General features: G+C 43.8%; 1 protein-coding gene across 1 annotated transcript in view; it reads left to right on the forward strand.

Moving 5' to 3' along the window:
- The window catches only part of LOC126095456 (O-acyltransferase like protein-like), a 359,981-nt gene that overhangs the window by 73,085 nt on the left and 260,464 nt on the right, over positions 1-26,432 (forward strand). The window contains exon 2 of the mRNA XM_049910248.1: positions 13,753-13,934. Within this exon, the coding sequence (XP_049766205.1) occupies positions 13,753-13,934 (182 nt within the window). The remainder of the gene's footprint in view (positions 1-13,752; positions 13,935-26,432) is intronic.

Here is a 26,432-nt window from a genome sequence, read left to right on the forward strand (position 1 = left end):
ATGAATAAACCTACATATGCTGACCTCAAACGGTTAAAATATTCTCCCTTGTTTGTTCGACAAGTTTTCCACTGTTTCTCACGTATTTCCGCACATGATTCACGGAATACAAAACCTGACGCCTTTATCATAACAGTAAAATGTGTTTCACCTCCATAAAGGGCAAATGTAAATTTTGTACTAGGCGATTTACACCACACGGTTTAAAATGCGCCGCGTAATTTAACGAAACAGAAAAACATGTGATTGAAGGCGTTTTTATTCAGAATACCTGTGTAACGCTAGCTTGTTTCGGTGCTTTATAAAAGGCCAATAGTCTCTTATGTGATTGTTGATACTTCTAAGCAGCAACTAGCATGTTAAGGAGAGGAGACAGATAGATCGATAGTTATTTCTTTCTTGTCTCCTGCTTTAAGTTTGATAATTACAGCATTTACAACTCATGGATTAAACCAAAATTTTAAGAAATCTTGGAGTGTTTGCAAAATTTTCTCCCTGATGTTATTTATGTGCTTTCGCACCTCTTACCTGATGCAGAGAGAACGACATTGATATAGACGCCACACAAACCCATTCAACAGTTCGCAACCACAATAACACCAAGAAAAAGTGTAGACGCAGTAAACGTGCTGCCTAGCGGATTTGAAAGTGTAAGTACTCGTAGAATACTAGCTGCGCCACCACAGTAACAAGGAAATATGTTGTGGAGAGGAAACCCAATTCTTAACTAGTAAGTACATATAGGGTGAACTACACTCATGCTCATAAATTAAGGATAATTGCAAAATGTGGTGCCACACAACGTGGCACCACACAAAACTGGCGATAATAGCAAAGGCACATAGGGAACACACATGACACAGATATGTATGTAAGTCTACAGTATTGGTGATAAGTTGAGGAAACCGTCCTGAAACACATGTGCTACAAAACGCCACTGTTTCCTGCGCATGCACCCCAACATCAATATGGGATTGATCACCATGCACACGGGCACAGGCCGATCAACGAATTTTGATTGGATCCGGTGGTTGAGCAGCCTCTGGGGTATAGCCTACCATACTTCCACCAGTGCTTGTCGGAGCTCCTGAAGTGTCCTAGCGGTTTGAAGACATGCAGCTATACGTCGACGGAGAGCATCCCAGACGTGCTCAATGGGGTTTAGGTTTGGAGAACAGGCAGACCACTCCATTCACCTGATGTCTTCTGTTTCAGGGTACTCCTCCACGATGGCAGCTCGGTAGGGCCGTCGTTATCATCCATCAGGAGGAAGGTGGGACGCACTGCACCCCTCAAAAGGCTGATATTCTGGTGCAAAATGACGTTCTGATACACCTGACCTGTTACAGTTCCCCTGTCAAAGACATGCAAGGGTGTACGTGCACCAAACATAATCCCACCCCACACCATAAAACCACGACCTCCATATAGGTCCCTTTCAAGCACATTAAGGGGTTGATATCTAGTTCCTGGTTCACGACAGATGAACACCCGGCGAGAATCACTATTCCGACTATACCTGGACCCGTCCGTGACCATAACCTGGGGCCACTGTTCTAATGACCATGTGCTGTGTTCTTGACACCAGGCTTTAAGGGCTCTCCTGTGGCCCGGGGTCAGTGGAATGCACCTTGCAGGTCTCTGGGCGAATAAACCATGTCTGTTCAGTCGTCTGTAGACTGGAGACAACTATTCCAGTGGCTACGGTAAGGTCCCGAGCAAGGTTACCTGCAGCACTCCGTGGCCGTCTGTGGGCACTGATGGTGAGACATCGGTCTTCTTGTGGTGTTGTACACTGTGGACGTCCCGTTCTGTAGTGCCTGGACACCTTTCCAGTCTGCTGGAAACGTTGTCATAGTCTTGAGATCACACTTTGTGGCACACGGAGGGCCCATGGTACGACCTGTTGTGTTTGACCAGCCTCCAGTCGCCCTAGTATTCTACCCCTCATAACGTCATCAATGTGTGTTCTTTGAGCCATTTTCAACACACAGTCACTATAACACGTCTGAAAACGTGTGCACACTTACTCGCTGCGCCGTATTCTGACATGCACCAACAAACCTGTGCGTATGTGGACTGCTGCCAGCGCCACCGTGCGACGACCGCAGGTCAAATGCACCGCATGGTCATACCCCGAGGTGATTTAAACCCGCAAACTGCCCACCAGAGCGTTGTTTCACCATGCATCAGCATTAACCTTAATTTGTGAGCATGAGTGTAGAAATGCGGAGGCGGTGGTGTGGACGAAAAATAGAAGAAATATTAAGTAAATAAGGACTCTAAAATGCATACCCTAAGAGCTATGAACAGCCGTTCATCTTCGCTATTGTCAAACAAGTGTCTACTGAAAAGGTGCTCATAGATTTTAAAGTACCCAATTTAGAGCGCGCGTTTCCCGGACACGTTTTTATTGTTTTGGTCGATCCTACCTCTTCCCAAAATGTGGAAGACAAAGAGCTTTCAGTAGAAGAGATGTGTTTCACAATATACAAGAGGAAAAAGTGCTCGTAAAGAACAGATGGTGGCGGCCTGCGGAGTCGGGGGCAGTGTCACGGAAACCCGTGACGCTCTTCGGATGACACACGCTGCCCTCGTTAGTGTTGTCTAACGATCCGGTAACTACTGGTGCGTAATATAACGCTAAGGCTCCGTCATCCTTGAAAGTGGACGTCAACTGCGTGGCACAACACTGAAAATTGGAATGGGAGCAAATGTATTATTCAGTTGGAAGCAGAACAATTTCCTGGTAGGGGCTAGATATTTAGGAATGTATAGTACCTTCCAGTTTCTGGATGTGAGCCTCCTCAGATGATGGTATGAGCGTTGCCATGAAACTGAAACATCACTCACTATTACACAGTGTACGGCTTTGTCTTGATTAAATGATGCTACATTAACATAAAGATTAAACAATAGCGTGGCTTACGGTTTCTGTAACATGATTTAAATGTTTGTGTCAGAAAGCAAAGTTCCTTGCCTCAAGTTAGTTGCGACGAATAAATTGTTATTCCTCCAGAGATATTTATGTGTACATCATTGTGAAGTTTGGAGACAGTGGAACAGGAATGCGAAAGCTGTACAATATATTAATATTAGTGTTAGTCACTTGGATTGTTTCACAGCGGATGTAATCACAATCGGTACTTTATGGCTACCCGTAGAAAATCAATCACGTCACATTGACAGAATATGGAGATAGTACGCTAAAGCGCAGAGTTAGTGATTTCAACTGACTTCCTGGATACCAGATTCGCTAGATTCTAACTTGTTTTTGATACCATCCAGATTCATGTCGGCGGAAACGAAATATTTTCCCCGTGCTCTTTTGGAACAGCAATACCAACTGCTGGACAGAAATACTGTGCTATGAAAGCGGTTATTATTATCTGGGGCCCAGTGAGGGTCAGAGGTGGGTGAGGACTAGTTCAGTATTTGCGACAATATTTGAAATTTTTGTACAAGCTCAACTGTCAAAGAGAAAAGTGTTTATCTCAGGCCAGTTTATCAGATTTTTCTCCACGATGCTCGTCAAGAGAAACAGAGTAGGTGTTCTAGAAATTATTTCTCATAATGCTACTTTTTCTCCTGAATTGTTTTTGAATGTATCTCATTTTGACCGCAAGTTCATCAGCAACGAGTAACTGAGAACAGGAAATATTTATGAAGATGGCATCGGATCTTTCGGACATATCCGAAAGAACAGATGCCATCTTCATATCGTTAGGACTATCCGGCTGATGACCTTCTTGGGTGCGGATGCACACGAATTGCCTAAACTCTTAAGAGACTCGGTGGATTGTCTGCCACGAGTAATGGGTATAATGGCAGGGGCACTACGAATGTAGTGTGTGGACTATAAGTTGAGAATGTGGGTCTCACAGAGAGCGTGCCGGCGACAAGTCCCTGCAGTCGCACTACCCTCTGTGCCCTCGGTGGCTCAGATGGAGCCGGCACGGTAACTCAGCGTGTTCGATCTAAGGGTTAGCTGCCCTCTGTAATAAAAAAACTGAGTGAACGGATCAACGAACAACCTGAACGGGGGTCATCGGACGTCCACCCGAAACGAATTCAAAGAGCAATATAGAACAAAATGAATTTTTTTAAAAAAGTGGATGGTGCTTCTGCCAAGTAAGCAGGAGATCCCGGGTTCGGGTTCCGGTTGGGGCACACTTTTTCAGCTGTTCCCGTTGATGTATATCAACGCCCGTCAGCAGCCAATGGTAGTGATTTAACTGTAATTTTATAGCTTCATTTCTAAACGACACGTGGAACTATTAAAAAGTGTGCAATTGAAGCTATAGATCATGGAAAATAGATAATTATGTGATTTTCATACTACTGTCATTGTCTAATTAAACCAGATTACTCAGCCAATAATGATGTTACTTAACTTTGGCCAACCGTTCCAAACATGTTTCAATATTTACGTATTTCAGTGAAGTGAGTATTAAATTCGTATTACTGATATATTTGCCTGGTCGGACGAGTCTCGTTTCAAATTGTATCGAGCGATTGGACTTAATGGTATGGAGACAACCTCATGGATCCATGGTCACTGATACCAATAGAGGACAATTCAATCTGATGGATGCTTTGTAATTGTTTGGGACGTGTGCAATTGGAATGATATGGGACCCTTGATATATCTAGTATCACTCTGACTGCTGACACGTACGTAAGCAACCAGTCAGGTCACCTGCATCCATTCATGTCCATTGTGCATACCGACGCACTTGGGCAATTCCAGGAGGACAATGTGACGCCCCACACGTCTAGAATTGCTTCAGACATTAATCGAGTCCACGCCACATCACGCTGCGGCACTTCTGCTTGGTAGTGCGGGCCCTAGACGATATGAGGCAGGTGTACCAGTTTCTTTGGCTCTTCAGTGTATAAGCACTCTACTATGTTTCGGTACTTTTCCAAGAAAAAAGTTAAATAACCTTCTGTTGTGACTTGGCAAGACAGCCAAGTCACTATGCGAGGATGCCGAATGGCACGCGTTTAAGCTCACGCAGACTGGCGTGAGGTCTGGAACAATTAAAGGAGTTGAGTCTAATAAATAAAGTACGTAGTTGAGGTAATACTTAACTTTAATCCATAAATGGAGAACATCGGTCTGATGGTACATGCTTCACAAGATACATAGCAAAGGATAAATGGTTCCTTGCTAGGTAGTAGCAATTGACGTAGCTGAAGGCTATGCTAACTATCGTCTCAGCAATTGAGAGCGTAATTTGTCAGTGAACCATTGCTCGCAACATCGGCTGTATAACTGGGGCGAGTGCTGCCGTGTGGCGGCGCTCGGTCTGCAATCACTGACAGTGGCGACACGCGGGTCCGTCGTATACTAGCGGACCGCGGCCGATTTAAAGGCTACCACCTAGCAAGTGTGGTGTCTGGCGGTGACACCACACCTTCCATGTTTTAGTTATTGAATCATTGTCGAAAATCATAATAACCGATCAAAAGTATCCGAACCCATATTAAATGACATTAACATCTAGTGAGTCCATGCTTCGCTTTTACGACGGCTTGAACGCTACTGGGGACACTTTCAGTGAGTTGTCTGAATGTCATTGGAGGAAAGGTAGCCTATTATTCCTCAAGAGCAGGAAGCAGAGAAGGTAGCGATGTTGGACGCTGGAGTCTGGAACGAAATCAACGTTCCGACTCATCCGCAAGGGTAATCTATTGGACCAGCACTCTGGGCAGGCCAGTCCATTTCAGGAATGTTAGTGTACACAAAATATTGCTGCTTTATGACAAGGTGCGTTGTCATGCTCACACAAACCTCCATCGTCTGCGAAATGCTCCTCTATTTTACGCAGTACACAATGCTGTGAGATGTGTTGTTATCTTTCCGCAGCTAACGTCTTCTCATGAGAAATAAGGGGAACACAATCTAGGCAAGAAAACACTCCCAGAGGGTAGCACCACGTCCTTCTTACTGCGCTATTGGCACTACACATAACAGCAAGTAACGTTTCCCAGGCATTCGCCAAATCCAAATCTTACCATCTGATTGCCAGAGGGTACAATGTGATTCATCATTCCAAAACACTCGTTCCCAGTCATTCACCGTCCAGCGGTATCGCCCTTTACGCCCCCTCAAGCGCAGCATACCACTGATTTCAGAAATGTGTGGCATGTGGATACCTGCTCGATCATTGTACCTCGCTCTTTTTTAATTCCTTGTGCACAGGTATTGTTCTACGAGTAACTGGACTGCTGCCAGCACTTTGGAACTCACGAGTGACTTCTTCAGCTGATTTCCTGCTATATTCTACAACCACAAGCTCTGCGGTCCCCATCTGTCAGTACAAGCAGTATGCCTTGTCTTGGTTTCACGATGCCAACAGTCCACGTGGGCAGCTATAGAAAGGTTAAAACGTCCTTGATGGATCTGTTACTCGGACAACATCCCATGATTACTCCACGTTCGAAATCACAGTACTCTGCTTACCGACCCATTCTGCTGTTGCTGCTTTCATGCTGGCAACACAATAGTGCCTGCCCACATTTATAGTGATGGGCTCACGTCTCGTGACATCTGCTGGTGCACTCCTCATTACAAGGGGCTATCTAGGCATTTTTTATCGGAATGTGTAATTCAAAACTTTATCGCTGATGGAATAGAACCGAGAAATTTTTCACAACTTGTATCCTTTAAAGAATTTTGAAATGACATCTAAATGAGGATTAGGTGTGTCATCCGTCACTCAGTTCTCTCTCTGACTTAGAAATGAAGACTGAGGAGGTTACCAACGTGTATCACGGTGCAAAGGCAAAAGATGAGGAAGCAGACCGTTGCCATAGAGGACTGACATCTTCAACAAAGCGATAACTATAGGCCTAAAGACACATTGACTCATGTGATCCACGTGTCAGCGTTCTCTCTAAGGAGGCAAACCTTTGGGGTCTTTTGAATGGAGGAGGGAGAGACCGAATGTGACGAATACTGTCAGAGGAACAGTAAAGAGAAAAGCCATACATTGACGTTGAAACAATCAGGCCGACCGGTAAACACATTTGACTGCAGGTGTAGGTGAGACGAATACGATAACTGACAAAGCAGCTTGATGAAAGTAGACTCCAATTTGAAGCCACCTTCAAGGAAGGCTGTTGCTCTAGTGGGCAGCATTTTAAAAAGGCAGTAAATTCAATGAGACAGCAACTTAGTGCAACGAAAATATTTAATCGTATACATAGTGTAAATTAATTATCCGTAAGGGCGTCCGCTGCAAAGAATGGAAAGCACATACGTCAGAATAAAAATCAGAGATGTAATGTCATAGCATTGAACATCATTGTAAAAAATTCTTCATCATACGTAACAGAGCGTTTGAAGATTTATATCTCTCATCCTTTATGATTATGTCACGAATGTGATCAAAATGTGAATAATGTAAACAAACAAATGTTTATTGGATTTTTTTGGCTATCTCATATAGTACGCAACATTTTAGGCCACTATACTAAGAATTTAATGCTTTAATGTTCGGTTAAGCCGTAAATATTATTTCTCAAGGATCTCGTTGCCTAAGTACAGTAATTCTCTTCAGGACCAGAATCAGAGAAGGAAAATTACTCACGACTGCGAGTAACTGTTGTGACTTTCGTTATATACCGATAAAGTGGATATCGATATGGACATCGACCTTAACAAGTCGCGGGCTCCAGCGGCGACGTTCTGTGCCAGAATAAGACACTTCCCGTCGAGTGGCGCCACCGTACGAACAACAGTACCATACAAAGACGTCCACCCCTGGCTGTAGATCTCTCAGTGACGTCTACAACACATGCTGCCGTAAAAAAAAGAGCACCCTCAAGCACAAGACCATTTTATTGTTAAGTGATGTGACAGGTAGTCGTCATTGCCAGAGAATGTGTTAGGAAATTCAGACTAAACGAGGCGCAGCTGTCGCACGGCGGCTGCCCAGACACTCGCATCAATACATAGTCTACCCCTCTGGAGGCAACGTAGGCGCGTATTCTCGCACGCAAACGGTTGTAAAGATGCCGAATGGCATCCTACCATGTATTGTCCCAAGCACCTTGTACCTTTTGCTGAAATTCGGCAATAGTTCTTTGCAGGCTCTAGAAAAAGTTTAAGTTTTCGCTTCTCTATGTCTCATTTCTTTCAAATTGCCGATACATCTGCTGTTCTTCCTCGATAGGACAGTCGTTGTACTTTCCGTGAAGGGCACATTGTGTCACAGCAGCCGTATTTGGACTTGCGTCGTCTTTCTGAAAAAGTGCATCATCTTCCTGTCAAAGAAATGGCAGTAGCACGTGGATAACAAGCTGTACAATATAGTGGGAACTAGTTACTTAATCCTGTAGGAACACCAAATGTGACCGCGAGTTGTAGCTCACACACCATTAACCCTAGGGTGTGTCGTGGGTGAATACATTCTGGAATAGGCCGCTCACCAGGTGTACGCCGAACACGTGTACGTCCACCTCTCGCGTACAGACAGAAACAACTCTCATCACTGAAGACGAGTACCATTTCACTCTCCACCGGACTCTTTCGCGACACCAAAGTGGCCTTGCTCGGAGGTGTCATGGTGTCAGTTGTAGCCCGTCCAGAGGCACAAGTAGTCATATTCCTGCTGCAAGTAGTCGGTTTTCAAAGGTCCTTGATAGCACATCATATGCAATATTTGCCCAGGTTTCTCCCTCGATAGTGTTCGGTCGGCCACTGCTGTTGTCAGAATGCGTCTATCTTGATATGCATCTGTACTACGTGTGCTTCCAGAATCTGGTCTGAGTGTGGTACGTTTCTATGGGTCCAAACTGCTGAGGTCATCGGTCCCTAGGCTTACACACCACTTAACCTAACTTACGCTAAGGACAGCACACACACTCATGGGAGAACTCGAACCTCTAACGAGGAGAGCCGCCCGGATCCTGGCAAGGCGCCCTAGACCGCGCAGCTACCCCGCGAGACAACTGAGTGTGCGAATGTTCAACAGACCCCTGTTGTAAGCAAAGACATCACGCGAGTATTGTGACCAGTATGTTCAGCAATCTGTTTATATGTCCGATGCAGCTTTCTGAAGGTCCACAAATCCGAAATTTTTCAGAACGAGTTCGTACTCCTCGGCGGGGCATTCTTGTACGCTAGAACGAATACTGCCCACATTGTTCACTTCTAAACTCAGTAGAGTTACTAACCGCAGTGGCAAAACAGTGGCTGAAGAGACAAGCCTCCAGAGCACCATCTGACCACCGATGACTGTGAAAAATTAATAAATAACACATCAGTAACACTTTTACCTGTCACAATGCCCATATTACACTCTGGTACGACAAATCACAGACCTTGAGTCAGTTGCATTTTGTTCGACAGTGTATCACCTGACCTGAAACTGAAAATTCGTAATCATTTGCCACGGCAAATATCATCATCTTCACAAGCAATGCAAAAACGTAAGATGTCGACCTACATGCAACGCTTCTCACCAGATTCATCCAAACTACTCCTATAAATACAAATACAATCTCACCTCTCTTGAACTGTGCCTTCCTAAAGCGTACATTTAATAATCCTCTTCTAAGCAACCACACCTCCTAAAATCAAGGTAATCTTCATCAGTATGCCCAGACCTAAAATACCGACCTACCTGAGGTACATGAGGCGAGGCTCTTCGAACTCACTCCAAAAAATACAAATACAAACTCCCCTCCCGTAAATCGCGAAGTCACCATCCCCATACGTACAGCTGATAAGTCACTTACTTCTAACAACTTCCTCTGCCCTCCACACACCTTTGAAGATTCTATCCGTTTCGCAAGGTTAGTTTCCAGAATATCCATCCCTTTAAGAGATCCCACATCGTACAAGAAATAGCTTTTCGTATCCAGACAATTCAGTACACGTACTCCCCAAATCTTGGTAATATCTATTTCGACCACACTCGCTTGAATCTAACTTCCAAACCTAGCCGTCACCGAATGTAAATGGCGCAGCGCATGTACAATGGCCTACACCAAACGCTCTCCTCCAACATGCAGCTCCCTAACGAGAGAAAATGAACCTCTTGCGTTTCCCTAAACAAAACCTCCCTTCACACTCACCATTCCATATGCTTGTGTCTGTACCCCCTACGTCTCACTGACAATCCCAACACAATTCTCCTGTTGAAGACACCGCTGCCCATCTCAGAACTAGCTGTTCATGCACTTACCATTTCTAAATTTTTCTAAATTACCAACATGAGCATGTAATCCTCATCAATTTTTCTCAATTTAAATTATGTGACCCGGAAACAGATACGTATTGGTATCTTCTGAGCCAGTAGTCGCTATTCCTCCCCATGGGACCTGATCCCATTCATGTACAGAATAGTATGGAAGCCATCTTAGCAGTGATGTTTATCTCTGCCTTTTCCCCAGTCGTTTCTAAGGTGTCTGACATGGAACAGTAGGGAGAGGGCTAGGTAGGGGACTTGCTGGTTCTCTGAAGCAAACATTGACGTCCATACTGTCGATACTACGGCCATCGTTTAATCCTTCAGACAGAACCAAGGTTGCACGTTCTGACAGTTTTGAACACGAAATGTTTGGCCTGTTGTTTTTCGTCTCCGGCTCAGAGTTTTGGTACGGTGGCAAGGCTACCTGAACAACATTTTCCTGTTTCTTGTTTATTCAATTTTTCGTCACAATTGCTCATAATTTATAAGTTTCGAACGTCTGCGTTCAGTTTCGAACCATTGCCTATACCTACAGTGTTTGTAACACAACTTCGATGGAAAATTTGAAAGGATTTTCTGGTTCTCTTTTTCGATCTGTTGTGTGTATCTTCACTCCCGTTCTGCTTCCACGATTGTTCAAGTTTAGGCAAACTTCTTTGTATTACCACGGGCTCAGATTTGCAGCTAAATTTACAGATGCTGGTTGTTGCTCTCTGGTCAGCTGGGGGTGTCTGGATGCTAACACTGATCTGTGGTAAACGTTGAGGTGAAGGACTTCACGAACGTAGCTGGCTTTCTGCCCTTAAGTGCCTGTTTCATCTCAGATGCATTTTTTAACCTTTGCCTTCGGGACATTTTTCTCTTCCTGAAATAGTAGACCTTCTTTAATCCAAACTGGATGAGTCTGGAAGCAAATGACAAGCATGGCTGTGGCAGTGCACTGTCTTCTTCTTACTCAGCTGAACTGCATTTTCCGCACATAGCATGAACTTTGAATAACGTGGTGATATGAAGAAAGCGTTAATGGTTAAATTGATGGTTAAAGCAGTGCATAGGAACTAAGACGAATAAATCCTGCTATCCTAATGCAATGTGCACGCTGAGCTTCGGTAACTGGAAAGCCAGAATAAAAGATGATGTGTCCTCCATTCACCGTTTATTCTCTTCATAAAATTTGTGATTTCAGGGACACCTTCGCTTTCCCATCACTCTGGAAACGATATCCACGATATACTGACAGGTCACAGCAGCTTAACACAGTGTGAAACTCACTGTTCACTGTGTACTCTGCCAGTGATTGGGCATTTAATGGTTTGCTTAATGCTTACCAGGCAAGCTTTCGTCATCTCGACCAGGAGTGTTCAGTTACAAAACTTCTTGATAGATTTAAGTTTTCGGGAAAGTCCATCTAGAAATTTATTTATGTATAATTTTTACTGTTTTTAAGTGAACTATTCATACATTTAATTACAATAAAAGCATTATCTTTCACAGGATGTGGTCTGTTACGCTTAATATTTCCTATGATATTCGATGACGTCTCCAGTGGACTATCCACTCGAGCTGTCTTTGCGTTTGGGGTGTTAATACTACCAAATGGACCACCCAAAACACTGGGAGTGTTGGAAATGGATGTTGGCTCCATGGAGGTACCACTAGCGGCTATGGACTCAAGAGTTTACCCAGACTGAGATCCACTCGCTAGGGAAAGCGTTATACACATTAGGCATGGCAGTTTTTTGAGAGGTTTCCTGTTAGCGACTTGCACGTTCCAACAGCTATACGTCTCATCGGCGCGCAGCACACCTTGAGATCCCCGCACCACTATGACACACAACGTTCCTCCATTAAGCCGCACTTTCAGTTACAGAGCACCACGGCTCACCATTCCACAGTCAAGGGAAGACGTAGCCAGTCAAAATGGTTCAAATGGCTCTGAGCACTATGGGACTCAACATCTTAGGTCATAAGTCCCCTAGAACTTAGAACTACTTAAACCTAACTAACCTAAGGACATCACACACACCCATGCCCGAGGCAGGATTCGAACCTGCGACCGTAGCAGTCCCACGGTTCCGGACTGCAGCGCCAGAACCACTAGACCAGCGCGGCCGGCATAGCCAGTCCCTGGTGGCTGCTCAGCGATTAGAACTATGCTGTCGGCTCATCGAGAATATCAAGGACGCAGTGGGCATAATCCGCCCCCCCCCCCCCCTTCGCACTCATTTCAACTCTGTTAATAGTGTGACGTACACGTATTTGTCAAGTGACCTCCGTTCGGCTCGGTGCCCAGCCGGGTTACAGTCATTGCTTCTGTGAGAGTTGCACTCTCTACACTAAATTTCATACCCTGTATGCCTCAAATCAAGCTCGAATTTAATACTCTACTCTGGCTACTACGCTGTATATGCACAATGAGCCAATTTCGTTATTTGCTATATTTCCTATTGCTGCTACACTATGTGATCAAAAGTATTCGGGCAACCTGCTGAATATGACCGCCAATGCTGGAATTCAATATGGTGTTGGCCCATCCTTAGTCTTGATGACAGCTTCCACACTGTCAGGCATACGTTCAATCAGGCGCTGGAAGGTTTCTTGAGGAATGGCTGCCCATTGTTCACGGAGTGCTCCGCTGAGGAGAGGTATCGATGTCGGTCGTTGAGGCCTGGGACGGAGTTACAAAACATCCCAAAGGTGTTGTATAGGATTCAGGTCAGGGCTCTGTGTAGGATGTTATTGTTGTGTAATCTATCCGCCACACGCCGTTCATTACGAACAGGTGCTCGATTCTGTTGAAAGATGCAATCGCCATGCCCGAATGTGGAAAGCAAGAAGGTGCTTAAAACACTAATGTAGGCCTGTGCTGTGATAGTGCCACGCAAAACCACAAGGAGTGCAAGCCCCCTGCATGAAAAACACGACCACATCATAACATCACCACCTCCGAATTTTACTTTTGCCGCCACACACGCTCGCAGACGACGTTCACCGGTGCCATCGGATCGCCCCATTGTGTACCGTGGTTCTTCAATCCACACAACGTTTTTCCACTATTTAATCGTCCAGTGTTTACGCTCCTTACACCAAGCGATGCGTCCTTTGACATTTACCGGCATCATATGTGGCTTATGAGCAGCCGCTCGACCATGAAATCCATGCACTATCTTTTTTTATCACATCGGTAACAGTGCACCTTGGGATGTTTAGGAGTGTGGAAATCTCCCGTACAGACGTATGACGCAAGTGACACCCAACCACCTTACCACTTTCTAATTCCGTGAGTCCCGCGAAGTACCCCATTCTGCTCTCTCAGCGTGTCTAATGACTACTGAGGTCGCTAATATAGATTACCTGCCAATAGGTGGCAGCACAACGCACCTAATATGAAAAACGTATGTTTTTGGGGGTTACCGGATACTTCTGACCACACAGTGTATTTTAGTGGTAGCCAGTGTATGTAGATTTACTTTTTTTTTTTTGCAAATATAGAGAGCTGCAGACGTTTGTGGTGTGCTAGCTCACACTCAGCACATCATTGTTGCAGTGGTCGACGCGAGTGCCAAGTTGGGCTCCGGAGTACTGACGAACCCCACGCAGCTGGGAGACTTCGACGAGTGTGTGCTCGCCGCCCGCGGCCGCTACTGTCTGGCCCACGTCACAGTGACTGCGCCAGAAGGGTTGCCGCTCTGCCAGGGGCAGCATTGCTCAGCGTGGCACCACGTCAGGGTAAGGCATGCCGTACGTAAATACACCAAACAGTCAAAAGGTCTCTGTGTCTCTTGTCGGACACCTTGCAGTACTCAAGCAGTTAGCTAGTTAATTAACGCGTCCACCACGGTGCGCAGCAACTCCGTGGCTATTTTTGTTTATGTGCTCCATTACTGCAGACCACTCGAAGCCATTGCTAGACAAGACTGGACGTCGCCGTTCGCTTATGCAGCTCAGGGACTATTGATCCCTTTGCGCTGTTACAAACGTATTGGGTGGCGGACTGTGCGGCTAGTCCCGGCGGAGGTTCGAGTCCTCCCTCGGGCTTGGGTGTGTGTGTTTGTACTTAGGATAATTTCGGTTAAGTAGTGTGTCAGCTTAGGGACTGATGACCTTAGCAGCTAAGTCCCATAAGATTTCACACACATTTGAACATATTTTATTGGGTGCTGGGACAAAGTTCTCAACGAAAGTTTTGGACCAACTTCTTTACTTAAAGAGTCCTTGTTCTATGGTCGGAATCATCTTCTGACCAAATGATAACGGTATGCACAGCCTCGTGTGTCTGCGATAGTATTACGTTTCACCCCATATTTCTATCTGCAACAAAGAAATACTTCCCTGCAGCCTAAGGAGCGTACATAGTTTTGTTCTACACTCCTGGAAATGGAAAAAAGAACACATTGACACCGGTGTGTCAGACCCACCATACTTGCTCCGGACACTGCGAGAGGGCTGTACAAGCAATGATCACACGCACGGCACAGCGGACACACCAGGAACCGCGGTGTTGGCCGTCGAATGGCGCTAGCTGCGCAGCATTTGTGCACCGCCGCCGTCAGTGTCAGCCAGTTTGCCGTGGCATACGGAGCTCCATCGCAGTCTTTAACACTGGTAGCATGCCGCGACAGCGTGGACGTGAACCGTATGTGCAGTTGACGGACTTTGAGCGAGGGCGTATAGTGGGCATGCGGGAGGCCGGGTGGACGTACCGCCGAATTGCTCAACACGTGGGGCGTGAGGTCTCCACAGTACATCGATGTTGTCGCCAGTGGTCGGCGGAAGGTGCACGTGCCCGTCGACCTGGGACCGGACCGCAGCGACGCACGGATGCACGCCAAGACCGTAGGATCCTACGCAGTGCCGTAGGGGACCGCACCGCCACTTCCCAGCAAATTAGGGACACTGTTGCTCCTGGGGTATCGGCGAGGACCATTCGCAACCGTCTCCATGAAGCTGGGCTACGGTCCCGCACACCGTTAGGCCGTCTTCCGCTCACGCCCCAACATCGTGCAGCCCGCCTCCAGTGGTGTCGCGACAGGCGTGAATGGAGGGACGAATGGAGACGTGTCGTCTTCAGCGATGAGAGTCGCTTCTGCCTTGGTGCCAATGATGGTCGTATGCGTGTTTGGCGCCGTGCAGGTGAGCGCCACAATCAGGACTGCATACGACCGAGGCACACAGGGCCAACACCCGGCATCATGGTGTGGGGAGCGATCTCCTACACTGGCCGTACACCACTGGTGATCGTCGAGGGGACACTGAATAGTGCACGGTACATCCAAACCGTCATCGAACCCATCGTTCTACCATTCCTAGACCGGCAAGGGAACTTGCTGTTCCAACAGGACAATGCACGTCCGCATGTATCCCGTGCCACCCAACGTGCTCTAGAAGGTGTAAGTCAACTACCCTGGCCAGCAAGATCTCCGGATCTGTCCCCCATTGAGCATGTTTGGGACTGGGTGAAGCGTCGTCTCACGCGGTCTGCACGTCCAGCACGAACGCTGGTCCAACTGAGGCGCCAGGTGGAAATGGCATGGCAAACCGTTCCACAGGACTACATCCAGCATCTCTACGATCGTCTCCATGGGAGAATAGCAGCCTGCATTGCTGCGAAAGGTGGATATACACTGTACTAGTGCCGACATTGTGCATGCTCTGTTGCCTGTGTCTATGTGCCTGTGGTTCTGTCAGTGTGATCATGTGATGTATCTGACCCCAGGAATGTGTCAATAAAGTTTCCCCTTCCTGGGACAATGAATTCACGGTGTTCTTATTTCAATTTCCAGGAGTGTATATTCACGTCCACTTGCTTAAATCTGGATTAATATTTTTGTATATACTGTATATGGGGTGACTATCATTGAACTATATGAAATGACATCGTTATAACTTCTGAACAGTTTGCGTTACGGCGTTAAAACTGCACGGTTGGCCGCGAGGCATGATGGGAATCAGTATGCGCATGCGCACGTGTCTTGCTGTTGTCGGCCATTTACTCGTGATAATGTCACGCTTGAGCGTACAGCACCTACTATGAGACCGATAACAGCCCAACTGCAGCTCAAAGGATGTTTGCGATCGAGTTCAGGTTGAAGACAACCGATCGAAGTGTGCTAACGCCGGCCGCGGTGGTCTAGCGGTTCTAGGCGCTCAGTCTGGAACAGCGCGACTGCTACGGTCGCAGGTTCGAATCCTGCCTCGGACATGGATGTGTGTGATGTCCTTAGGTTAGTTAGGTTTAAGTAGTTCTACGTTCTAGAGGACTGATGACCACGGATGTTAAGTCCCATAGTGCTAAGAGCCATTTTGTGCTAACGATCAACGATTTGATTCGCAAGTTTGAGAGAACGGGTAGTGTTCGTGATGACAGTGTTGCGAATGTCTGTCGTCAAAATCGCCTGAAATCAAGAAGACACGCGCTGTGTTTCAAACCAGCCCCAGGAAATCGATCAGACAAGTTGCACAACAGGTAAGAATCAACTAGGAGACACTGCCACATTTGTTAAGATCTGCATCTCTTCCCATGCAAAATTCAAACCCATCTGCCACTAAGACCCATGCCATGGAACACCGGTGGTGTTTCGCCAACACTATTGTTCACAGATTTGACGAACAAAATTTTGATGTAAATATGGTTTGGCTTATCGACAAAGCCCACTTTAATTTGGATGGGTTCGTCAATAAGCAAAACTGGCGCATTAGTGTGATTGAGAATCCGCATTTCGTGATCGAGAAGTCTCTTCATCCTCAACGGGTGAATGTGTAGTGTGCAGTGTCCAGTCATGGAATAGTCGGTGCGGTATTCCTTGATAGCACGGTAGCTACCGAACGATACGCTAAGGTTTTGGAAGTTGATTTCATCCCCTTTATCTAAAGCGTCCCTGATTTCGACAAGATGTGTTTGACGCAAGACGGAGCCTGACCCCATCGAAGCAGGGGACTGTTTGATGTCCTAAGGGAGCACTTTAGAGACAGCACTCTGGCTCTACGGTATCCAGAGGCCACTGGCATTGGCCTCTGTACTCTGTACTCTGTACTCTGTACTCCTCTTTGTGGGGCTACATTAAACACAAGATGTACCATTGCTGAGCTGATAACAGACATTCAGGAGATCGTCGACAGCTTCGATGTTCCGACAATTCAGCGGGTCATGCAGAAGTTCGTTATTTGTCTGCGCCACATCATCGCCAATGACGGCAGCCATGTCATAAGCTAAATCCGAATATCTGTAGTGACGTTTACGTGTTGAATAAAGTGTGTGTGAGACTTAGTTTGTAACTAATTTACTATTTTTGTAATATAATTCAAGTCAACCTATCGACAAAGCACAAATGTAGTACCCCTTGTTCACTATCGTCACTACTCGCGGTATTTCACCGATTCTTGGGAATCGGCGAAACACCACGAGTAACGAGCATAATGGGCAAGCGACACTACATTTGTAGTGTGTGGATAGGTTGAAAATTTGGGTCTGCTACGGTAATCCATGCTGTTGCAAACAACCATAGTGTCCGGATGGCTCCGTGTTCATAGCATCTGCCTTAATAAGCAGAAACCCGGGTTCTATTCTCGGCCCGACACAAGTTTTCAACTTTCCACATTGATTTCAATCATTTCTGTTTGCGGCCAAGGTCTGAAATTTCTTTGCGATTAGTGAATAGAGTCCTGAGATGTGACCTCGAACGTAGTTCCCAAAGCTGTTGAATAATGCTTGCCAGAGAATTTACACAACGAATACGAAGTGCAAGTTTGCGAAATGGGTTTTTAATAGGATCAGATCTGAGAGATCTATGGCTCGGGAAGTATTCTGAAATGTGGGTCATTCTTTGTATCAGTTTTATGGAAAACTGTTCCCGTTGGCACGGGGAATCATGTTGTAGAACGATTACATCTCAGAAAAGAGAGAGAAACGACCTGATAGCGTTGGCGTTTCCGGTGACCAAATACGAGGTTTCCCAGCAGGAATGACCAATATACAGGTATATGATATGAAGCTGCACTGGAAGAAAAATATCTCCTAAACATGGGCTCTAAAATGCATACCTTAACAGCTATGAGTGCTTCTTCATGTTCTGTATTATGAAACAGATCTCTGGTATTGAAAGTTTTTGCTTTCCATACTTTGGGAATAGATGGTGTGAAACAAAAAAGAAAAAAAAATATCTAAAAAATATGGGCTCTAGAATACATATCTTAAGAGCTATTAACACTTGTTCCCTAGAAGAGATGTGTTCCACATTATCGAAGATGAACAAGTGCACATATTTCTCAAGGAATACATTTTAGAACATGTGTTAAGTAGACTTTTCTGCTTCGAATGATCGTTGCCGTCAGATTAGTGAATACTGACCGATCCTCCTTGGACGCGCTGTATATTATTTGGATTCCGGATGAGTAATCGTCAAATTGACGCCACATTTTGATGAAACTGGGCACTGTCTTATATATCTATTGATGGATTAATCAGTTACATTTTCCATATTTCATTTGAACGACTGTTTCACCAAAATGTCGTCGTACCAGTCAGGTTGATGGGTACATATGAATGGTTATTGTTGATGCAACTGCAGTTAAAAACTGGATTCCTTTTACAGGCTACGAGTGTTTGAATAGAAATTACTACGTGAAACAGAAGGAGTTTCCCAGGAGAAATGATTTTAGGTTGTATTTAAAACTGACTTTTAAGTTACTCGGCAAATGATTAAAAAAATTGAAGTCCCTTCTGAGTCACTGACAACTTTAATGAAGGGCAAGGAAGGTGTTGTGGGTGTGAACATCACTGTTCTTTAGAAATTGTGGTGGGTTTTTTATGAAGAATTTCATTAGCCAATATATGTAGTATGACGGTGCAGTTAAAATGCCTAACTCCTGGGAATGGAACCCTCATGACGACCGCGGTCTGTAGAACACAGTTAATAGCGTTAATAGCTTCAGTCGAAAGGGAACAGTATTCTTGAAATGCAAGCTCTGGAGAACTGTTAATGTACTGCGAAAGTCATGTGAAAACACTGTAAAAAGTTTCCCAGTAGATGAAAGGAGAGTATGTTCCCGTATGATTTATCGTCTTAAGTTTTACAGTCTGCCCATTTTTTGGACTGATTTTCCTAAATATAACTGTTTCCTTCCCTTAATATTTCTATAGAAAGCTTTATAAAAGCGGAAGACAGTGATATAACTGTTTTTAATGTTCCACATGTTTGCTTCGACACACTGTATTACAGCAGAATACGATACTGCAAAACCTGAGCATTATAGTAAAAACTATGAAGAATTGCACATGGGAAGACCTGTAATAGGAATACATGCCGAGCTGCGCTTCGTAAACGCTATCTCTAGTACTCTGCAGCCAAAGCTCTGCTTAGAAACTTTCTGTGTGATTATAAATGTATACCGGCCAGGCAACTGAGCCCTGAACCTTGCCTTTCACGGATACTGCTCTTACCATCTATGTTCTCCACGCACGGCCCATATAATGTCCTCATAGCTTCACTTCTGCAACTACGTCTCCTCTACTTTACGAGCTGTACAGAAGCGCTCCTGAATACCGTGCTGGACTAACATTACTGGAAGGAATACGACGCATTGCCGATGAAAGACAAGGATCCGAGTTACAGTACTTGTTCAAAAACTGGTTTTAGTGTACCAGGAAATTTCTGTACAGCGTCCACTCTACTTCATAGTGATTAATTCAGTCTGGAAATTGCTGTCTACCTTTAGGTACCGCTACGGGTGAGTAACAATATTCAACCTAACATCTTGCCGCTGTAATTTAATCTCTACCGTCAAAATAGTGAAACTTTCAGAGTACGCGTCGTTTTCACACTTGCCATGAGTGAGTGAACTGTTACACTCCGTCGCTGTCGTAGCAAAAGCAAAATTTACCCGGTTACTAATTATGACATTCAGTCATCGCGGGGTCATATCTGAACACATACTGAAAAGAAAAATCCATATTTAGAAACAATAATGTTGTTAGGAACTTATTTTGCTTGAAAATTTTGCTGAGACTCGTTTCTTGCTGTGTCCGTCTGACAACTGCTTCTGAATAAGGAGAAGACAAAATACTCGTACAAAAAATTTGGTCTGTAACGATTAGTGTCGCCATTTCACAAGTTCAAATTTCGTGGAAGTAATATTTTGAAACTTATAACAAGAACGTGAGGAACGGTGAACGGTATAGATAGTAAAGCGAAAGAACGTAAAATGGACATGGTAAGTCCTCTCCGTTTTCCACGAAATTAGGGAAGACCTGGACAACTGTCCTACGAATGTTACAGGAACAGACAAATGGTTCAAATGGCTCTGAGCACTATGGGACTTAACATCTATGGTCATCAGTCCCCTAGAACTCAGAACTACTTAAACCTAACTAACCTAAGGACATCACAAACACCCAGTCATCACGAGGTAGAGAAAATCTCTGACCCCGCCGGGAATCGAATCCGGGAACAGGAACAGACTTGTTGCTTATCGCTGAAGGGTATAATGTATGGAATAGTTTGCAGGTGGTCTTTACCCGGTAGAGGATGTCATTGGAAGTTCGTAAATATTAATCACCCAACTGGCTGAATGGATATACAGGGCGAGCTTTTTATTTTTAGAGAGCAAAATATCTCTTTCGTATGAATGAAAAACGGAAAAATATGTATTAAATTGTTTGTAAAAAATGCTATCCGGCGATGTTGGCCCTCATGCCCCGCCCCCAACGGGTGGGACGTGGGCTAACTTTCAAACCTTAAATAGTAACGTCCAATTTTTATTGCAGATTCGGATTCTGCGAGATAAAATACGTAACGATTGTATCTAACATTTTGTATTGTTACGGTAGATGGCACTATAAACGACAAATGGCGCAATCATGTTCCGAAAAGACATTATCTCGAGATAATTGCATTGGATCAAAACGTGTGTGGGGAAACAACTCTATCTCTTGCAGTTTTCTCTGTTCTGAAACAGTCATTCGTTCATTCATTCATTCATTATTTGACTCTATCCCACTGAGCGCCCGTCGTCCCTCATTTGTTAAATACGTTCCTTCGTACCCTGACAGCTTTATTAGTTACAATGCAGGCTATTACGATAGAAAACAGAAATGAAATGATGTTTACATTGATGGATAAAGCGGCAGGACTGTAACCCTTTCCACTCAACATTTTCGAGACAAGGTGCGATGACGCGCAAGTTTTTCGGGTTATTCGGCAGTTCTTCACCGAGCAAACTGTACAACCGGAAAAAGGAACCGTCGAACAGTTGCTGGAGAGAATAATGAAACTGCGATATTAGCTCCAGTGATTCGTAACCTCGATATTAGCACTTGTCAATTAAGCCATCAGTTGAGAATTAGTTGTACTACTGTTCACCGAATTTCGAAACGCAGAAAATATTATCCGTTTCTCATTTCCCTCCTTCAGGAAGTTCATGGAAATTATCTCAGGACCGAGCAACATTTTTCCAGTGCTTTCTTTTTATATAATTCCCTGCTTCTTATGTTCTCGTATCGTCTGTCACGACTTGTTATAATACAGCAAATTTCCTACACTGCGCACATTCATTGTTTCCTAAATAGACGTTTAGTTTATCGGAAATATCTGTTCTGATATCATGGCCATATTGTCATCCTGAATTATGATTTGCTGTTGTTTTTTTTTTTTTTGTTTTATTCACAGCTTTTACGCTGCACAAGTTTAATAGAAGCGAGGAAAGATAATATCGCTTCCATACATCCTTTTTTTTAACCTGATGTTTTCCTTCTTGCTCTATCATTCTCGGTTTTTCATTGTTGTGTATGTTGCATATTCACTATAGCGCATACCTGTTTGCCCCAGGGTTACAAGTATCGTGCACCACTTGACGTTCTTTTTAGACAGACAAATCCTGTGAAATTAGGTCGATTTTCTTAAATCTCTAATTCAGTTGTTGGCGCTTCCTGTCTACTGACTTCAACGTTCCCAAAGTTTAGCTGATAATCATCTAAAACAGGTTTTCCCAAATTGTCCCATGAAGCATTGATGTTCTGCTGAAAGTGAGTATGTGCTCCACGAAACCCTATTAACAACATAGTGATTATTTAAACATTTTTAAATTTGTTATGATATCAGTCTTACAAGTAAAAATTTAAAATTGACGTAATTACTGAATAAAACTAGTTGTCCTCATTTTTCAAAGTTTTATTAATTTTATTAACCTTAAAAGTAAACAAGGTGTTCTATCAGTGTACCTGAATTCTGGGAGTATTCCGTCACAGGAAAAGTCTTGGAACATCTAATCCAACAGATGGCTCTGAGCACTATGGGACTCAACATCTTAGGTCATAAGTCCCCTAGAACTTAGAACTACTTAAACCTAACTAACCTAAGGACATCACACACATCCATGCCCGAGGCAGGATTCGAACCTGCGACCGTAGCAGTCCCGCGGTTCCGGACTGCAGCGCCAGAACCGCTAGACCACCGCGGCCGGCTCCAACAGATGGTCAGATTCATTTTCTGTACTTTTGTATGTTATTCTAGCCAGCAATTGCTGTGCAATAGATGTCATCTGATTGTATGGCAGTTCTTGTATTTATCTGCTCTTCCTATCTTCGAGATTACGTGGGTGGTATTGTTCCTACAGTCTGATTGTATGTCTCCACAGACACAGATGTTACACAGTACCTTAAATAATCTTTTGTTTTTATTCATTTCTTTTATCTGTACCACCCGTCTTCGTCGATTGCAAGTCTTTCAAACCTCTGAACATTTAGACTATAATGCTTGATCTTCCATATTCTCCAAATAGATACGTATCTCTTCCTAATTTCCACTCTCTCTCTCTCTCTCTCCTCCGTTTTCCAAAAATTATTTAAGCATTTCTCTACACTGGACCTGTCATTCCGAAGAGCGTTTTTGTTAAGTTTGGTTCATATATTTCCTGCAGAGGTTTCGCTTTCAGTTCCTTCAATGGACAATTACCGCGAAAGCGTATTCAATTTTTTAACATAGTTATTGTCTCTAGTTACGGAATGGCAGAACTGCAGTAGTGAACAGGTATTATCGATTGCATAGTTATTGCGAACACAAACTCTACTTTAATAATGCCATCGCACATGATAAATGCTAAGCGCCAAGCTAGGTAATTTGTGATAAAAAGTGAATGAGTGACACTCGTCTGGTCTGCCAATGAATTTCAGTGAAGAGTATATTTTTGTGAAAGAAGATCGCCCGAAAACAAAACTGCTGGATGAGTGGTATCAAACTGTGTATTTAACTAAGGTATCCAAAAGTGGGACAAAATATACCGCTGAAGTTAAAAGCGACTAACTGAAATTATGCGACCAGTGATTCCGTAGTTTTAATTCGTACATTGTTACCCAACCACTCAGTGTATACACGGAAGCTGAAAATCTTCTCATAAGAAGAACTTTGATTTTGCTTTTCTTTAAAGTAAAATAAACCATATTATATCTCCATTCCTGGGAAGAGTTCTCAGTTTAAGTGGTCAACATTGTAGTGCTCTTACATATTTTATACTCAAATTGTCCTGACCGAATAGGACATAACGACGTCTGTTGCATAATGACGTATGTTGTACATTCCAGCGATGGCGCATCAGTTAAATGGGGAATGAAATTACCTTAGCTATGACAGTGAGGAAACGCCTGTCTAAAATTTGCATAATGGTAATTTTTCACTTGTCGCGGAAAGTAATTAAGACGATGTTTTGCTCTAAGGTTGTGGCGTTAACATCCATCTCATTACTGTTTATGTATGCGGTTAACCTATTTCTAGCACTCCTTCAATAGTACCAAGACTGATGTCTTGGGCTGCAACACAGTTCCGTGTAACATTTTTTTTTGTTCGCGCCCCGTCGGCAGAGTACTTTAGATTACCAGACATCCTATCCCCGTTTGAGCAGTACCGAAGAACGTAATCTGTTTGTCTTCGAGGGGCGTATTACATTTCCTAATGGCACTCAGATAACTCTTATGGCATTCCCCCGATAGTTGAACTGACCTTGAGAGTGTGCTCGTTTGCCTGTTGACTAAACCGAAGATTTAACAGATCGTGGTTTTCCCGTCAATACAAACTGTCTGGGGTAGCCCTACCTGAGTCGCGAATGTGCAGTTGCTGAAAGATATATGATACCAACAGAAGCCGATGGCTTCGTGTTTCAGAATCTAGAGTAAGCGTTAGAGAAGTGTAAAGAAGAAGCACTATGGTATACGTCATTTGCATCACAATTTACTTTATCGCGTAGCAGTAGATGCTAAACTTACATTTCTGCATATTGTTAACCAGCGGTGGAATGCGCAATTCCAAGTACTTCAATAGGATCGTGACAAAAAATTTGCGAGAATTTCGGAGAAATAAATATGCTGCATGGATATGAAAAGTTACATGTGAGGCTAATAATTACCCAATTGAGAAATACAACAGAAATATAATGTCGGAAAGAAATATTTGTTCTTAGTGACGATAAGTTTTTATTCGCATACAACCTTCAGAAGAATGACCGGTTTAATAAAGACACATCATTCAGTTCATTGTTTAGTCTGAGGTTTCTGACCGCGAAGACTAACCAGAGTTTCGGGATATTACGAAGACGAGAGGTATTACGATGGGACAGTGGAGGGAAAGACCCAGTAAGAATACTGCGTCAGTAATGAAACCCGACGTAGGAATACAGTATGGCCGTAGATCATCAGCCTCCATTTCAAAATTATATTTTGAGAATATTATTTCAGAATGCATTAATCTTTTAAATTTTTAATACACAGATAACGAGAAATAGAAATTTTTCTACCCTCATGTTTTGAAACGTCCCCTTTGAAAAATTTATACATGACTGTGCTTAAACTGACATACAATATTTTTAGCGCAACGCAATCTGACTTTCAAAAATCCCTACAAAAGAATGGCCCTTACTAACATTAACCTATTCGTTTCGCAAATCACTTACCTCACAAAAATCTTGGTTACTCGAACTACTGCAATACAGCGAGCGCCACTACTGCCAGCTAAATAAAAGATTCTAACTACGGAAGACACTAACTACTGATAGGCACAGTTAGCAAACGAAAGATTTTAATAGAGAACAAACAATGTATTTACCTTAATAGTCACAATATATACAGCAGATCATGACATCCATTCTTACAAATGTACTGTTTCTGATGGACACACCTCCAGATTATCCATTCTCAAAAATCGACCATCTCACTTCCCCACATCCACCACTGCTGGCGGCTCACCTCCAACTGCGCAACGCTACGCGCTGTTAACAGCCAACAGCCCAACACTACAATAGCGAACAACAATGCAAACCAGCCACAGACTGCACACACCACATCCAGTGATTTTCATACAGAGCGCTACGTGGAGTTACCAATATAAAAACCTAAACAGCCTACTTACAGTTTTCAGAGCAAAAACGTAGCCAGGATTTTGTCAAATCGTGGGTTCAATTTCTTAACTAGGACACTAAAAAGGCTCACGTTTTCATTTTATACTGAAAACACACATGTTTATTTATTAATTTTATGTACATAATTTGCTATCAAGAGGCGTTCGTACAAATAGCATTTGCTCTATAAAATTAAGCAAGAGAAGCTTTTCCTAGAAAAGTATAACATGTATCGAAATTACATTATTTGGTAATATGACGGCTTCACTCTATTGGCAAACGAATTAAAATTCGAAACCAATGTACTACCTCTTTGACAACAAAACACAGATCAGCTTTCTCATATAAGATTTACTGCTGCTGAGCAGAAGAGTCTTAACTTTGGGTTGAATAAGTTTAAATTAAATTACTTCAAATCTCTTTTGAGAATAGTTATATTTGCCCTATTACAAACTTTCATTTAGATTTACGGCTTATCTGTGACCAATTCATAATGTTTTCAGCATATCGCAAGTTCCAAAATTTCCTCAAGTGATCAAATTTTTTTTTAATAATTACTTCAACACTCAACTTGAAACTATAGCAAAATAATTTATTTATAAAACAGAACGGAGTATACAAATACTATGATCTACAGTTCTGGGTCCTTGACACTGATTCGCGCACTGGTTTCAGCCAGACTTCCAATGTATTACTCCGTGAACAGGCTTCTCAAGGCCCAACGGCACCGACCGACCACTCTGTCACCCTCAGCCGAAAGGCATCACTGACTGCGGATATGGAGGGCATGTAGTCAGCACACAGCTCTCCCCGCCGTTGTTATTTTCCGTAACCGGAGCCGCTACTTCT

This window comes from Schistocerca cancellata, chromosome 8, assembly GCF_023864275.1.
Source record: "Schistocerca cancellata isolate TAMUIC-IGC-003103 chromosome 8, iqSchCanc2.1, whole genome shotgun sequence".
Classification (NCBI taxonomy): Eukaryota; Metazoa; Arthropoda; class Insecta; order Orthoptera; family Acrididae; genus Schistocerca; species Schistocerca cancellata.